The sequence below is a fragment of the Lutra lutra genome, chromosome 4 (genome assembly GCF_902655055.1).
Source record: "Lutra lutra chromosome 4, mLutLut1.2, whole genome shotgun sequence".
Classification (NCBI taxonomy): domain Eukaryota; kingdom Metazoa; phylum Chordata; class Mammalia; order Carnivora; family Mustelidae; genus Lutra; species Lutra lutra.
The window spans coordinates 10965825-10980727 of NC_062281.1; the positions used below are offsets into that span (position 1 = coordinate 10965825).

Sequence of the window (14903 nt, forward strand, 5' to 3'; positions counted from 1 at the left end):
AGACATGGGTTTGCAAAAACAAACGCAGATCACATGCACAGACCCAGAGTGTCATTATCTCAAACACTTGCGAGGGGTTCTCAGCAGGCTCAGTAGGAAGACCTTCATTTTAGAGCTGAGCCCCTTTATTATGCGAGTCCCTATAGATGCGCTGGCACATTTGAATAAATAGTCAACTGTATTTGCAGGAGCAGTTAGAGCTTGCTAATGTTTTGAAGTGTCCCTGAAAGCTGATCTCCCATAGGGGTGTCATTATCTGTGTCTTTGCTTATTAAATATTAGCTTTTGTGATGAAGATGAGAGAAGAAAGGTGGGCGGTATGGAAAGAGGAAGACAAGGTGGAGAAAAAGCAAGATGGAGGCAGAAAGAAGAAGAAAAACAATCAAAAGAAAAGAGAATATGTGGTCAAGGAAATAGGCGTATTTTTTAAACTCCAAAAGTGACGATAAAAACTAGTGCCTTCAGTTCTCTGGTGAATTCCTCGGGTGGGAGTCTGAACCCCAAGTGGTTCTGGAGGAAACTTTTTGAGGGTGGTCAGAAATCCCCAGCTGCTATTCAGGATAAAATTAGGTTTTCCCATGTTCCCGCAGCAATAGCCCCACCAAAACATTCAAATGAAGGAGAATCAAATGGCTTTGCAGGAAATTCAGAATTTTTTCCAATTGAACAGAGGGCTGTTATAGGAGCTCATTTTGTTTCTGCACAGAACCAATTAGATGTTATGGCTAAATATATAAAGAATATTGATGTGGTTTTTTTCCAAATGATAATCAGTTTTTGGAATTGCCTTTCCCCACAAAGAGCCCAAAAGCCATACAGGCAAAGGATGATCCAAAAACCAACACACTCCACCATGCTGAAGCTTAGGTTTCAGGTCTTTAAGGACATTAACAGAACATGGGAAACAGAACAGGTGTGGGTGATAGAGGCTGTGTGGTGACCTCAAGTGAGAAAGGAGGACTCTTTTTCTGCCATTTACTTGCTTTGTACCCTTGAACAAGTCACTTAACTTCTCTGAACCTTAGTTTTATCAGCTGTATAATGGGATTATTTGTTGTTTTCGTTGTTTTGTTTTGTTTTATGGAGCCTAATGTGGGGCTTGAACTTATGACCTTGAGATCAAGCTCTAAATTGAGATTAAGAGTCAGTTGCTTAACTGAGCCACCCAACTACCCTTATAATGGGATTATTAATAATACCTATCTCATAAGATTGTTGGGATGACAAAGAGAGATGACGTCAATAAAACATTCATTAAATGTTAGTTTCTTTCTTGAAGCCTTTGGTACCTAGGGCAAAATAGTGCCTGCCCAAGTGGAGATCTGAATTTAAGGAAGATAGGGACTTTACAGATTTCTTAAATGCACAAGATCCTCTGCTCCAAACATGAGATTATCTACATGATCATGTGTCCAGACTAAAAACTTGAACAGGCCATATTTTCATAGCCTATTTCCCTTTCATAATCTTGCTTTTCTGGCCTCGCCAATTGTTTCCAAGATGGTGACCACCTTGCATTGCATCATTCAAAGGGAGCCAGATCCTTCAAGACCCTGTACTTGTTGCCCACGCTGAGGGAGTGGCCTTGGAGGGCACACACTTAATTCCCACAGTGTCACCATGTTCCTCTCTGCTGGTCATTCTTAGCTAACAGCGTATACTTCCTAGATACATGTTTCACAATGTCAAATTGCCGTCCTCTGGAAGAACATTTAATTTCTGAAAGTCGCTGAGATGCATGATATGGCTGGACATCGCTGTTCAGGAATCAAACACAGACTGCATTTTTGATGTTTTTCAAAAATGGACTCTGATGATGATTTACAAAGATCTGAGCTCAGTCATCAAAGAAGCACAGCCAAGACAAGGACATAATCTTGCAGGGTGGCTATGTTGAATCGTCTACTAAGCACCACCAAGATAAGCATGATCCTACTTTTAAAAATATTATGATGTAATGCCTTTCCATAAGATATAGATACTGTGTATTTTTTTTTATTATGTTTTGCTTCACAGCTTTCCTGGCATAGTCATTATTTGTACACATCATTAATACAGGTATGTCTTTCCAGGAAGGATTATGAGGTTAGAGTATCAACTGTGAATGTAGTTGCTTCTAGGAAATATCTAGAATCGTTTATCTCCCCTCAACCCAAGTCAGATATAAACATCCACATCTACTTGTGGACTTTAAATGCAGTTTCGACAGATCTAAGCTAACAACTATAATAACCAAGAGAACATTCACCATTCTTCCCCTAGTATGGGGCAGGGGAAAGGTCAGTCATCAAAATGAGGATCTAGAAGAAGACAAAGCACAGTCAGATTGTAGCAGAGCATCCAGCCTAAACAAAATGCCCCTCTCCCCTGACTCACGCAATCCAGTAAAGAGCGAGGAACGTCAGGTTATTCATCCCACCTGCACCCGTGGTGACCCCCGGGTCCTGACACTGTCACTCCTAGACCATGTGGAAAGGGGAGGCTCAGGATGAAGCAGAGAAGCCTCTGTCTTTGGTTCATATGCACTTCACTGCACTGATGGAACCAAGAGTTATCATCAAAAACCCGGTTCTATGTGAATCAGAAAGTTTGGATTCTTTCCCTGAAGGACCATGACTTATGAAAATTGTCAGTCATCTTTCTTTTTTCTTCTGTGAGTTTATAATGCCATGGGATTTGGCAGCAACCAAAGAGGGGCTGACAGCCCAGCATGCATGACCTGTGTGGGGCTGAGTTCAAGTCCTTCTTCATGTTACCATGGTGTGATATTCTTCTGCTTCCTCCTCTTCCAGGAGGAGAATGTATACCTATTGCCAAGGTCATTTATGATACTTTGTGACAGTGTCCTGACCTTAGAACAGTGCCTTCCAGCCTTGCAGGGTTCTTGGTCCCTGTAGGTCCTCATTCAACAATTGTAGAATTTGGGCAAAATACTTATTTCATGCAAACATAATCCTCAACTTTTGATCCTCTGAACCCTTTGCCATGGCATGGGAGTCCAACTTTTTTTCAGTACAGACTTAGAAGATTTTGCTTTATTTGTCATTTCCCAAGTCAGTGTATTATCTGACAGAAGAAAATCTTGATTATTCAGAAGCAGAAATGTGTTCTATATGCTTCCCCCTTCTGTAAAATGACTATAAAAATAGTACCTGTCCTTGGATCATTTTAAGAGTTAAGTAAGTGGAAGCATATGAAGCCACTCATAAAGTACCTCACACAGAATTTGTGCCCAGCAAATGTTTGGTTATGAGCACTACTTCCACCTCCCACCAACTTAGCCCTGATGCACAGGCATTGCCACTCCCATTGATTCCCTCACGTTACCGGGTGTTCATCTAGTGTGAGGACCTGGGCTGCCTCCCACCTACACATCCTCAGTGTCTGTCCCTCTTCTCCTACCCACATGTCAACCTCACTACTGAAATGCCTCTCACCTCTTTTTTCCTAACTTGGGCACCAAGGTGCTGGCACTCATTACGGCAGTCAATCTTTTACTTTCCTGGTCAAAACTGCCATATCATGATTAGATCTCTTATCCCCTTAAAATGTCTGTGTTCTCTATTAAAAATTGCTAGAAACTGACCAGTCCCTACCATTTCTCATACATATCCTGGTGGGACGATGTTTCATCATTTAAAACCTAGGAAGAAGTAGAGAACCCCTTGATGATACGGGATGCAGACTTCTCGGGAACAGAGGGACTCCCTGCAGAACAGTACATTGATCCCTGCCTCATTTGGTATTTGGTGTTATGATCAGATTAAAGGACTTTACAGATGGAAATTATCCACACCAAAGCCATGTCCTATGTGTCCATACTTTGCATTGTTATGATTATAGTGCATATAAAATTTTATATCCTGCTTTTTGGCATTAAGTTATTTTGAAAACATTTTGTATACATTACCTTTGAAATGCTCCTCTGAAAATCTTTGTCTATGGAGATTTTTATTTTGGGGGGCTACCTATTTTTTCACACTTTTCTCCTCATTGTCCTCTCATATCCTCAACAATCCCTAATGAATGTTCTTATTTCTCTTTTCCCACAGCCCCTCAAACATGAGAGACTCTACACATTAGTCTCTGTATCTTCTGTCTTTACTTTTCATGTTCTTCTCAGACAATCTCCACACTGTGGGGTCAGCTGAACCATGTCAAACATGTCTCCGGACCCATCTCTCTTCCGAGCCTCAACCTCACACTTGTGGTTGCCCTCAGTTGTTCTGAGTCATCCTACATCCCTGAAGCTTGAGAGCCCTAAAGCTGAATGCATTCCTTTTCCCCATCCTCATTCTGTAGTTGGTTTTTTCTCTTAGTTAATAGATTAATCCCTGCTGGAATGCTTACCACCAGTCCCAACTCCTCCCTCCCCCACCTTCATGTAAAGTTACTCATGTTTCTTGCCCCATCTATTGGGTTAGTCCCCAAACTTGTCATTAAACCTTCAGCTTTTCTCCATGACTTACAATCCCTCCTGTACTTATTTACCCTACAGTTTATTCCTACACCACTGACCTGTTGAATCCATTACAAACCTGAACCCCACCCGCGGCTCCTTGCGGAATAAAGTGCAGACTTCTCAGCAGTACATACAAGAGTTTTTGCAACGTGGCTTTGCCTCCTCTCTCTGCCCTGCCACACCTGTGAAACCCTAATGCCCAGGACCCATTCAGGGGGCACTCTAGAAGCTGTGGGGCATCTGAGTTCCTTGGGATGGCTGGGCCCAACACAGAGACTATTGGTTGTTTGAAAGAAATTTAGTCATTGTGTTGGGCCCAGCATCCTCCCAAGTTGTAGGAAACATGCAATTTATGGGTCCAGATGCAGCTGAAAGAGGGGTTTTTCAAAATTATAATACTTCAGTTGCTTCCTGTTCCTCTCCATTCCCTGGTCCCACTCCCACTATTCATTCAAGATAGAAAAGAGACAGAGGAAAAGCTCCTGGTGTTATCTACCCAGGGTCCTTATGCTGCTGATTTCTTGTGGTTTACAGCATCACTGTAAGGTTCATATTGCTGGCAGAGAACGTCCAGCACATTGGTGTTGGTCTCTACATATTGGCTTTACATCTTAGACCACCGGGTGTGGTCCAGGCCATCTCTCACTTTGGAATTCACAGTGCCTAGCAACATGCCTTGATTGCAACAGCCACACAGTAAGTCCTTATCACACTTCTTAAACTTAACTGTTGTGCCTTCATTAACTTTTGCTCAAGGGCATAATCATTTTGAAAGCTTTAATTTAATACACAATTTGTAATTTGCATTGACAAAACCATGCACAACCCTTCCTTATGATGCAGATAACAATGAAACAAGATGGTTCAGGTCTACCCAACTCTCCTCTACCTGTTAAAATGATGGCTTCAGGGCATCAAGATGAGTTACCTGAAAATCTTGCCAAGGGAAGATCTTTAAGGAGAGTTGAAGAAAGCTCATCATCCATTTCAGACATGGACACGATTGGATTTACTAAGAAAGAAAGACAAAAGTGAAGGGTGTCCCATATGCAGGGGTCTTTAGGGATAGGGACACAGCCTTATTCATTTCCAAGTCTACTACATGCACAATAAAGTCTTGTTCACACTCAGCGGGGTCTCATCAAGGTGCTATCCACATTTGTTGATATTGCTGTTGAAAATGTACATTAATGAGTCAGTTTGACTTAGGAACTCAATAAACGTGTCTTCCATAGTCACTTGGAGATGTCTAGAAGTTCTTATGGTGTCCTCTGCCCATCCAGAAACTCTTTCTGTAATAGGAGAAAGGAGACCTCCAATTGCTACAAAGAGCCAGTCATAAGAGGGTTGGAGTGGATGTTAGGGATTATCAAGCTCAATGTGCCCACTGCAGTCACACGTACGTGGACAGATTGCTTCCAAGGGTCCTAGGCGCCATTTTCCAGGTGTGAGAATTGGAACAATTCACGCTATCTCTGTGAGCCTCAGTCTCTTCACTGGTAAAGTGGGAATTATGATTCCCATCTTGGCCAGTTATTTTGAAAGTTACAAGAGGACCACGTGGGCCTTAATGACTTTTATTCTTTTTTCCCACTGGAGAGTCAGAATCCAAACCTGCCATTCAGAATGCTACAGTGGGCAGGATAAGAGGCTGGGCACCATCCTACAAAGGGCTGAATGAACTATGGCTGGGCAGACTGAGCTGCGAGGCCTGTACCAGGATTCCAGCTTGCATGGCAACAGTCTGGCCTTTTGAACAGCTACTTCTTATACAAGGAGATAGACCTTATTCTGGATGTGGGTGGTGCTACGGAGGAATAAGCCAGCTTCTAGGACATCTGGAAATGAGCACTAAGGCTTCTCAGAGGAGAAGATGCTCTTCAGAGAATGGAGGCTTAGTCACATGGATGACTCTGGACCACAAGATGCAGAGCTCGGAGGCCCAGGAGAGTTGGGAAACAGCCATGGGAGGGTGCAGGTAGATTGGGAGGTTGAAGCATATGTTGGGTTTAGGAAGTAAAGGGAAATCTGATCTGTGCTGGCCTTGGGAGCTTCCCACTCGAGTTTGAGGGAATGGTGAGCCATGAAAGTCCTTCAAGCTGAGGCGAGGCATGATGAGGTCTGTGTTTTAGAAATTCTGGAGAGAGAAAGACAGTGTGTGTTCAGTGGGGGTTGGGGGCTGCAAGCAGACAGAGCTGCCGGAAATTGTTCGGGAACCAGAACAGAAAATGCTTGGGAGAGGAGAGCTGCCTGGGTGTGAGCTCCCTGAAGGAAGTGGAGGCTTAGGGTGGGGTGGCTGAGGAGTGTGGGGAAGAGAAAGGCAGCAAAGAAGAGACCAAGGGTTCTTTGGCTTAGGATTGGCATAAACGGACCCCAAAGGCCAGGGAACAGAGATTCAGGATGTGGTAAGAAAGCGATGAGTTCTATTGGAGGCCTGTTGGACTTGAGGGCAGCCTGAGGTCTCCAAATGGAGGTGCTCAGCTGCCACCTGCATCAGGAGACCCACTGGCATCCGTGCTGAGGGGACTGGCCCTCCCACATTCCTGTTGGATTCTGACCACCTCCCCTCTCTCTGTTTCCAGTACTTCGTCTTCACTGGGGTGCTTGCCATGGTGACCTGTGCAGTTTTCCTCCGCCTGAACTCTGTCCTGAAGCTGGCTGTGTTGATGATTATGATCGCCATCTACGCTCTGCTGACCGAGACCATCTATGCAGGCCTCTTTCTGCGCTACGACAACCTGAACCACAGTGGAGAGTAAGTCCTCACCATCACATGCTAGAAAAGGGCTCAACTCCCAGTTGGAAATGGAGCCTTGGGGAAGATGATTGAGGTGGCATCACCAAAACTTGGGGACCATTGGATATTAACTTCTGTTTCTCAGCTCAGGAGCTCTCTGGCTTACAAGTCTAGGCAAAATCCCTTGTTTTCAGTTGTAAAGTTTGGACTGAGTAGTAACTAAAGAGTAGCTCCAGTCTCCTTCCTCCAAACTTAATAATTTATGATTCCTTCCAATTTAACAGCTCTGAGATGCATGAGGTCTGATTATAATTTGGCTGTGATAACATTAATAGTATCATTGAACACTTACTACACTCCTTGCCCTGGATTATTTGTAAAATACAGAAAAGTACAAAAAATAATGTCTCACCCTAGATTTCTTGCAACAGAGCTGAAACAAGGTGGAAGAGCCAGCACAACTCCAGGGCAGTGAAAGAGAGGGAGAAGAGGTCTGGAGACAAGCATAAGCTGCCATGGTATTTTGTGGCCTCATCGGTCAGGAGAAGATTGGAAAGAGCCACTCAGGGGATACCTGGGTGGCTCAGTTAGTGAAGCATCTGCCTTCAGCTCAGGCCATAATCCTGGGGTCCTGGGATCGAGTCCCACATGGGGCTCCTGCTCAGCAGGGAACCTGCTTCTCCTTCTGCCTCTGCCTGTGATTCCCCCTGCTTGTGCTCTTTCACTATCTCAAATAAATAAATAAAATCTTTAAAAAAAAAAGAAAGAAAGAAAGAAAAAAGGAACCACTCAGTTGAAATGTTTCTGGATGAACAGTGAAGCGAGGAAAACCAGCTCAGACACAGAAAGGGAGAGAGATTTCTCTCCTGGATCCATCCTTTTCCTGTCTCTCATGAGTCACAGCTCGGTCTCCAGATGACCTTCCTGGTGACAGCCCGTGGTCCCTCACACAGCCCCATGGGGAAGCCAGACCCCACCCCTGCACCATGGAGCTTCACCCGAGCCAGCAGTGGCCTAGGCAGTGGCCTCAGGTGCAGGAAGCTTAGAGCTAATCGAGACCATAGTAAGGGGCCCACCAAATGAGAAAAAATAGGAGGCAAAGATTGTCCAAAAAGCCCCAGAAAATGTGCTGGATACTAATTATATCAACATCTATGAACCAACGCCTGGAAACAACGTTAATAATGAGTTATATTTACTTCTTCGTTTTTTAAAGATTTATGTATTTATTTTAGAGAAAGAGCACAAGAGTGGGAGAGGCAGAGGGAGAGAAAGAATCTCTAGCAGATTCTGTGCTGAGCATTGAGCCCAATGCGGGGCTCTGTGCCATCACCCTGGGATCACAACCTGAGCCAGATCAAGAGTCAGAGGTTTAACTGAGTGTGCTACCCAGGTGCCCTTACTTCTGCATTTTAAGAGGATCAAGTATTTCAGATATTTTGCTATGGTATTCAGATGGTCTCTCGTCCCCAGCATTATTCCCTCCTCCTAAGAGCCAACTTCTAAGGCACTTACTGTGTATCCTTCCCATCTATGTATTTTATATACATTTAGTGATGTCTGTATTATAAATTACTTATAAAATTGTTTCGGTGTCATGCAGTATTGCATTCCTTTGATGCTTCTAGTTTGATGGCCACAGATGTAATTCTGCAGACTGCTTTCACAATCGGCAGAGGTAATATGTTCCAATTACATAATACGAACCTACCAAAATATATTTATCATTTGACCTACTAATAGACATTCAGGCTGTTAGTAGTTTTCCTTACTTAAAAAATGCTTCAGTGACCATTATCAAAAACGTCTCCCAGAACTTATATCTAAAAGCACACTCGCTGGATTGTGAGGTGTTTCTATGTCCCACTTTGCATGGTTTTGCCTACTGCTCTCCACTCTCGACGCACCCCTCTCAAAGCCATCAGAGCCATCTGGTCACCTCATTGTCTCTCTCACAATTTCCCTCTCACAAGCAATGGTCCTGTTGCTCCTTGTTCCCACCCCACCTTTGATAGACTTTCAAAATTCTTGTCAAACTCATGGGTGTGAATCTCATTTTTCCCATTAGTACTTCCTTGGTCATGAGCAAGTTTGCACATTTTTGTTTGTTTGTTAACTATTTAGATTTCCTTTGAGTGAACTGTCAGGTCCTCTCCCTTGACTGGTGTTCTGTTAGGCTCCTTGCCTTTTTCTTACTGGATTTGTGAGGGTTCTTTATAAATTCCAGATGCTAATTTTTTTTTACGCGTCAGACCCTTATGTACATGACCCTGTTTGATCCTCACAGCAACCATCCGAAAAACATGGGCTCGGAAACGCTAAACAGTTTTCATGGTGCCCATGGCTAGTAACGAACAGATCTGGAGTCAAACGGGGCTTTTCCTGGCTTCAGAGTCCGCCTTTGTCAATACTGCACACACTTCTTCTAAGTCAAGCTGAAGAATCTCTCATCATATGCCCAGGATTCAAAAAGTCAAAACAGTTTCAAATTAGGTAAAATAGTTAGTGGCAATAGGTGTGGCCATGGCCAAACAGAGGGCAAAGAGATGGAGGAACAAAATAAGCCACATTTGGTGTAAGAATAAGATTAAACCAACCAGCCAGGGCTTTGGCTTCAAATCCAGAGTCTGTTGCATTAGGAAGTCACTTCCCATCTCTGGACCTCAGTTTGCCTGTCAGTGAAATGGAATAACTGTCCTCTATCCCGGGGCCATGTGAGGCTCTGATGTGCCTGTTACACAGCAAGAGATCCATGGCGGTGCATTCCTAGCCCCACCCCCCTTCTTAGGAGAGAGGTTTATTAGTTCTGAATTCTGTTCCGAGGCCTTCGGGAAGAGCTTGTAGTGAAATTGTTAAGTAGGGTTGTGAATGTGAATCCAATCCCAAGCTCACTGCTGCAAGGTCAGAGTATTTTTCTCAGCTTCTTCCTGATTCGAGGTCAGTTATTGGCAAGTCTTGTATTGACTCACACTTTGCTATCCATGGAACTAAACTAATAAGGATCAGAAGAGCTCTTTCAACCTTCTCGTTCACTGAGTTACAGATCAGCAGATCAGCGGCCACTGCACGTCCCATTGGCAGCCAGAGCCTGCTCATGCTGTCAGGGGTTAGCTCACACTTCAGGAGCTCACCTTAGGCAATTCAGCAGCACTCTGCTGGTTGTACCTGGGGGTTAGGTACACCTGTAATGCGGAGTGTGAAGAACCTTCCATTGGCAGCCTGGCTGCATCTCCAGCCAGATGGTCCCAAATACTTCAGACCAGCATCTCCCAGTCTGCTCAGGAGGCCCTCTATGACAACTCGTCACCTCAGCAGATGACCCTGAGTCCAAAACAGGAGGGGCACCCTCTCCCCCAGTATCTTATCAATTCCTGGAGACTCATCTATCTCAGTATGCCTTGTAAGGAAGCGCTCTATCACAACAGGTGTGAGTACAGGTTTAGGAGTTAAGGCATTTAGGTTCAAACCCCAGCACTGCCATTGGCCAGCTGTGTGATTCCCAAGGGAATTCATGAAAAGTGACAATCCCTCTGAGCACAGCTTTTCTCATCTGTGAGAGTGAGAGTAACAACCTGTGCTATGTTGTAGGAGTATCCAAGAGATCAAATGTGATCATGGAAACTTAGCATAAGGCCTAAAACAGAAAAAGCACTTGAATGATACTAACAATTATTATCCCACATGCACCCTCCATGCCATAATGCTGCTGTCTCATTCTCATCTCTGGGCTGCTGTCACCTAACTGATCTCCCAGCCTCCACTCTTGATGCATCCTGCTCAAAACCATCAGAGACATCTGGTCAACTCATTATCCTTCTTAAAACCCAGAAGGGGCTCCAAGGCACTTGGGTTACTCAGTCAGTTGAGCTTCCAGCTCTTGATTTTGGCTCAGATCATGATCTCAGGATTGTGAGATCAAGCTCTGCATCGGTCTCTGAACTCAGCTAGGAGTCTGCTTGGGATTCTGTCTCTTCCTCTGCCTCTCCCTCCCCCCCATCCCCACATTCATTCTCTCTTTTTCTCTAAAAATAAACAAATCTTTAAAAAATCCCTTAAGGGGCTCTTTATCACCTCTAAGAAGCTGAAATTCAATCTGCTTCTCAAGGACTCCACATGTCTCCCAGTCTGGTCCCCATGACTCCTCCAGTCTTCCCTCCTGCAGCTCCAAAGACCATCACCTATACATAGTGTTATTACAGACATGGCATACGATCAACACTTAGCAAATGTCATCATTAACGTGTGGACAGAATAAAGCATCATTCAAACTGGCTGGCTCATTTTGAGATTCAAAAGGTGAAATGGGAGTAATAGTCAGAACTAAGAATTTGGCATCAGATGCACAAATGGCCAGAGCTCTGAACTTGGTGCTTAAGATGTGAAACTGTGTCCTGGCTCTGATAGGAATCAGCTGGGTGAACTGGGGCAAGTAGCTTCTCCCTGGTCTTTGATTTTAAGTGTATAAAATAGAAGCCATGCAAGGGGTATTACGTTATCTATTATACGTATAGTATGGAATAGAACAGACCCACCCAACTTGCATTGTAAAATATTTAATTACATGGAATTATTTTCATAATATGTACTAAGTACAGAAGTAGGTTTCAAAAATAATATGAACCATACAGTCCTTAATGTATAAACATATTTTTGCATGGAGGAAAAGGAAGGGACACTTAGTTGGTGCCAAAATATTTTTTTAAAGATCTATTTATTGGGGCGCCTGGGTGGCTCAGTGGGTTGAGCCGCTGCCTTCGGCTCAGGTCATGATCTCTGAGTCCTGGGATCGAGCCCCGCATCGGGCTCTCTGCTCAGCGGGGAGCCTGCGTCCTCCTCTCTCTGCCTGCCTCTCTGCCTGCTTGTGATCTCTCTGTCAAATAAATAAATAAAATCTTAAAAAAAAATAAAGATCTATTTATTTATTTTAAAGAGAGAGAAAAAGGGAGAGAGGACAACCTAGGGGCGGGACACAGGGAGACTGAGAGAAATCCCCAAGCAGATTTCCTCTGCATCCAGAACCTGCTGAAAGGCTATATCACAGGAGCCTGAGATCATGACCTGAGCCAAAATCCAGAGTTGGACCCTCAACTGACTGTGCCACCCAGGCACCCCTGGTTGGCTCCAAAATATTAATAATTGTTTTCTCTGGGTGGTAGGCATAAGGGCAATTTTTATTTTCTTATTTGTAAATTTGTATTAGCTTCCAAATTTACCACAATTAACATAAATACTTCTGTAATAAGTAACACTCAAATTAAACATTAATTTTTATGAGACATCAGATAAGATGCTCTCTAAAGACTGTTACAGCCCTTGAGAATCAGCATTATTCTACATGTGTTTTTACTTAATTATGTGCCTTTCTATTAGCATAGGGAGATGGTTCTATTAATTCCATGATTTTATTACTATAAATAAATTAATTCAAAATGCCCCTGGTTTTATGTCTGTACCACCCAATATCAAGCAAAGTGTTAGAACTTCATTCACATTTTGGTCATTTGACTCTCTTGGAAGTTCTTCAAAGAATCACAGAAGCTATCCGGAAAAAAGAAATTCCTTCTAAACTCAAATCACAGTTCTTTTTGGATGTTCCTTGGCCTGGCTGACTTTCTATGCATACTTTGCAATCTTGACTCCAGCTATAATATTTCCAGGTGAAATAGAGTTTAAAGACTAGGAAACCATTCATAGTAATTTTCTCATACTTTTTCTTCTGATCTAGCCATCTCTTTATTTTTGGTCAGCCTCTGCTTTCCAGAGGTATGGGTGTTTTCCCTTGAAAGTGTGTTGCAAGTGACACATTGCTGGCCTTCCAAGTCTTCCATGTCACAAAGAAAAGGATGTCAAAAGTGCCTGGGAGGGCGCCTGGGTGGCTCAGTTGGTTAAGCAACTGCCTTCGGCTCAGGTCATGATCCTGGAGTCCTGGGATCGAGTCCCACATCGGACTCCCTGCTCGGTGGGGAGTCTGCTTCTCCCGCTGATCTCTCTCTCCTCTCATGCTCTCTCTCTCTCTCTCTCTCTCTCTCTCTCAAATAAATAAATAAAATCATCAAAAAAAATTTAAAAAAAAAAAAAGTGCCTGGGAGAGCAGGCATTCCGGGAGGGCACACTCAGGAGGAGTTAAATGTAGGATCCCTCCCATTCACATGAAGCTGTGTGAAGGAGGGCTTTTTTTCAAGCATCCCCACCAGGAGCAAGAACAAGCACCAGCAGGTTTCAACCAGCTAGCTAAGTAAGATACATGCCCCATACCTACAGAGCCCATCCTATCTTTTCCTCCTGAAGTCTAACACCCTCTAAGACTCAGCTCCTGTGTGTTTCAGGAATATCCATCTTGGGTTACTTTCTCTTCCCATGTATTCCCATGGTAACAAGGATGTATTTTTACAATGGAGTGTATTGTGTTATGAACTTATCTATCTGTTTGGTTCTCTCTTTTCCTGGACTGTTTTGAGGACAAAGACAATGTGCCCTCTTCATTTTCTATATCCCAGCATGTGCCTGGCATGCAGTAGTGCTCAGTAATTATGTGCTTTTGCTGGACTATAGACGACAGACACAATAATGAGTATCATCTATTATCAGCACCTTATCTCCAAGGAAAAGCAGATGCAACTAGGAATTCACAAATGGGAATCTTGTACCAGCCCGTAGACATCCTGATCCCCTTGTGTTCCCGTATGCACAAGAGCTCCCCAAGAGAAAGCACATTTCTGTTCCTGAGTTCTTGTTCTATCTGCAGATCTGGACTGGGCCCATTCTGGGTCAGCTGGGAGGGTCTTCAACATAAAGCTAGATGAGATGCTGGTCTTGGCTGCGGGGTTCAGGCCCCCATTTCCTGAGCCCAGTGCTACTGCTCATCTCCAGTGAGGAGAGAAAAGGGAAGGCTCGAGACCACCTGGGTGTGGCCTTGTCAGCATCCACTCTATCCCCCCACCTACACGCTGCATTTCCTCTTTGATGGCACCTTGTGTCTTTAAGCCTCATCAGAATTAAGCCACTAGTGAGTATATGTGTGCTTTTGGTTGGGAGGCAATAAAGCAAAAAGTGACATGACCCAGTTTTAGTGACACAGAATATTCCAGAAAGCGTGTTGGAAATAGATGTTGGAGGGCAATGCAGGGGGCTACTGAAAGCCGTGGTGGCTGCCCTCAGGTGTTAGAGGTAGAGATGGAGAGAGTGGAGGGACAGGGGATATATTTGGGTGGAAGAGCAGACAAGATTTATATATTGGGGTGGTGAGGGCTGACTCCTAGGTTTGTTTTGTATTTGGCTCAAGCATCAGGGTGAGTGGATGATGGGGGCATCTCCCGAGATGAAGAAAAGGTGGAGGAAGAACAGGAGGTAATGGAAAGCAAGTCCCAATGTCCCTACAGATAATTTGTCTAAAACATTTTATTCTGAGTTTTCTTCATTAGTCCCCAGAAACCTGTCAAGAGGACTGTTTATTTCCACAGATTGCCCATGTCCATATTCAAAGTCTAATCTTGCTTATTCCAAACCCTTTGCCTCCTGGTTTAGCTTGTCCTGAGAAAGGCTTCGAGCTGCTCTGAAAGAGAGAAAACATGCAGAATTGAACAAGGGTTTTTGGAACTTCTGAATTCCTTGGATGACTGAAAGTCATATCCATGTTTAAATATAAGCTTACCCATCTTCAGCTGCCTTCCAGCTTGATCTCTGGGAGAACCCAGGATAGGCCAG

General features: G+C 43.9%; 1 protein-coding gene across 4 annotated transcripts in view; it reads left to right on the forward strand.

The window, feature by feature from the left end:
* Nucleotides 1-14903, forward strand: part of ADCY8 (adenylate cyclase 8) — a 227203-nt gene that overhangs the window by 183184 nt on the left and 29116 nt on the right. For all 4 annotated transcript variants that reach the window (XM_047728238.1, XM_047728239.1, XM_047728241.1 and 1 more), the window contains one exon: nucleotides 7045-7217. In XM_047728238.1, the coding sequence (XP_047584194.1) occupies nucleotides 7045-7217 (173 nt within the window). The remainder of the gene's footprint in view (nucleotides 1-7044; nucleotides 7218-14903) is intronic.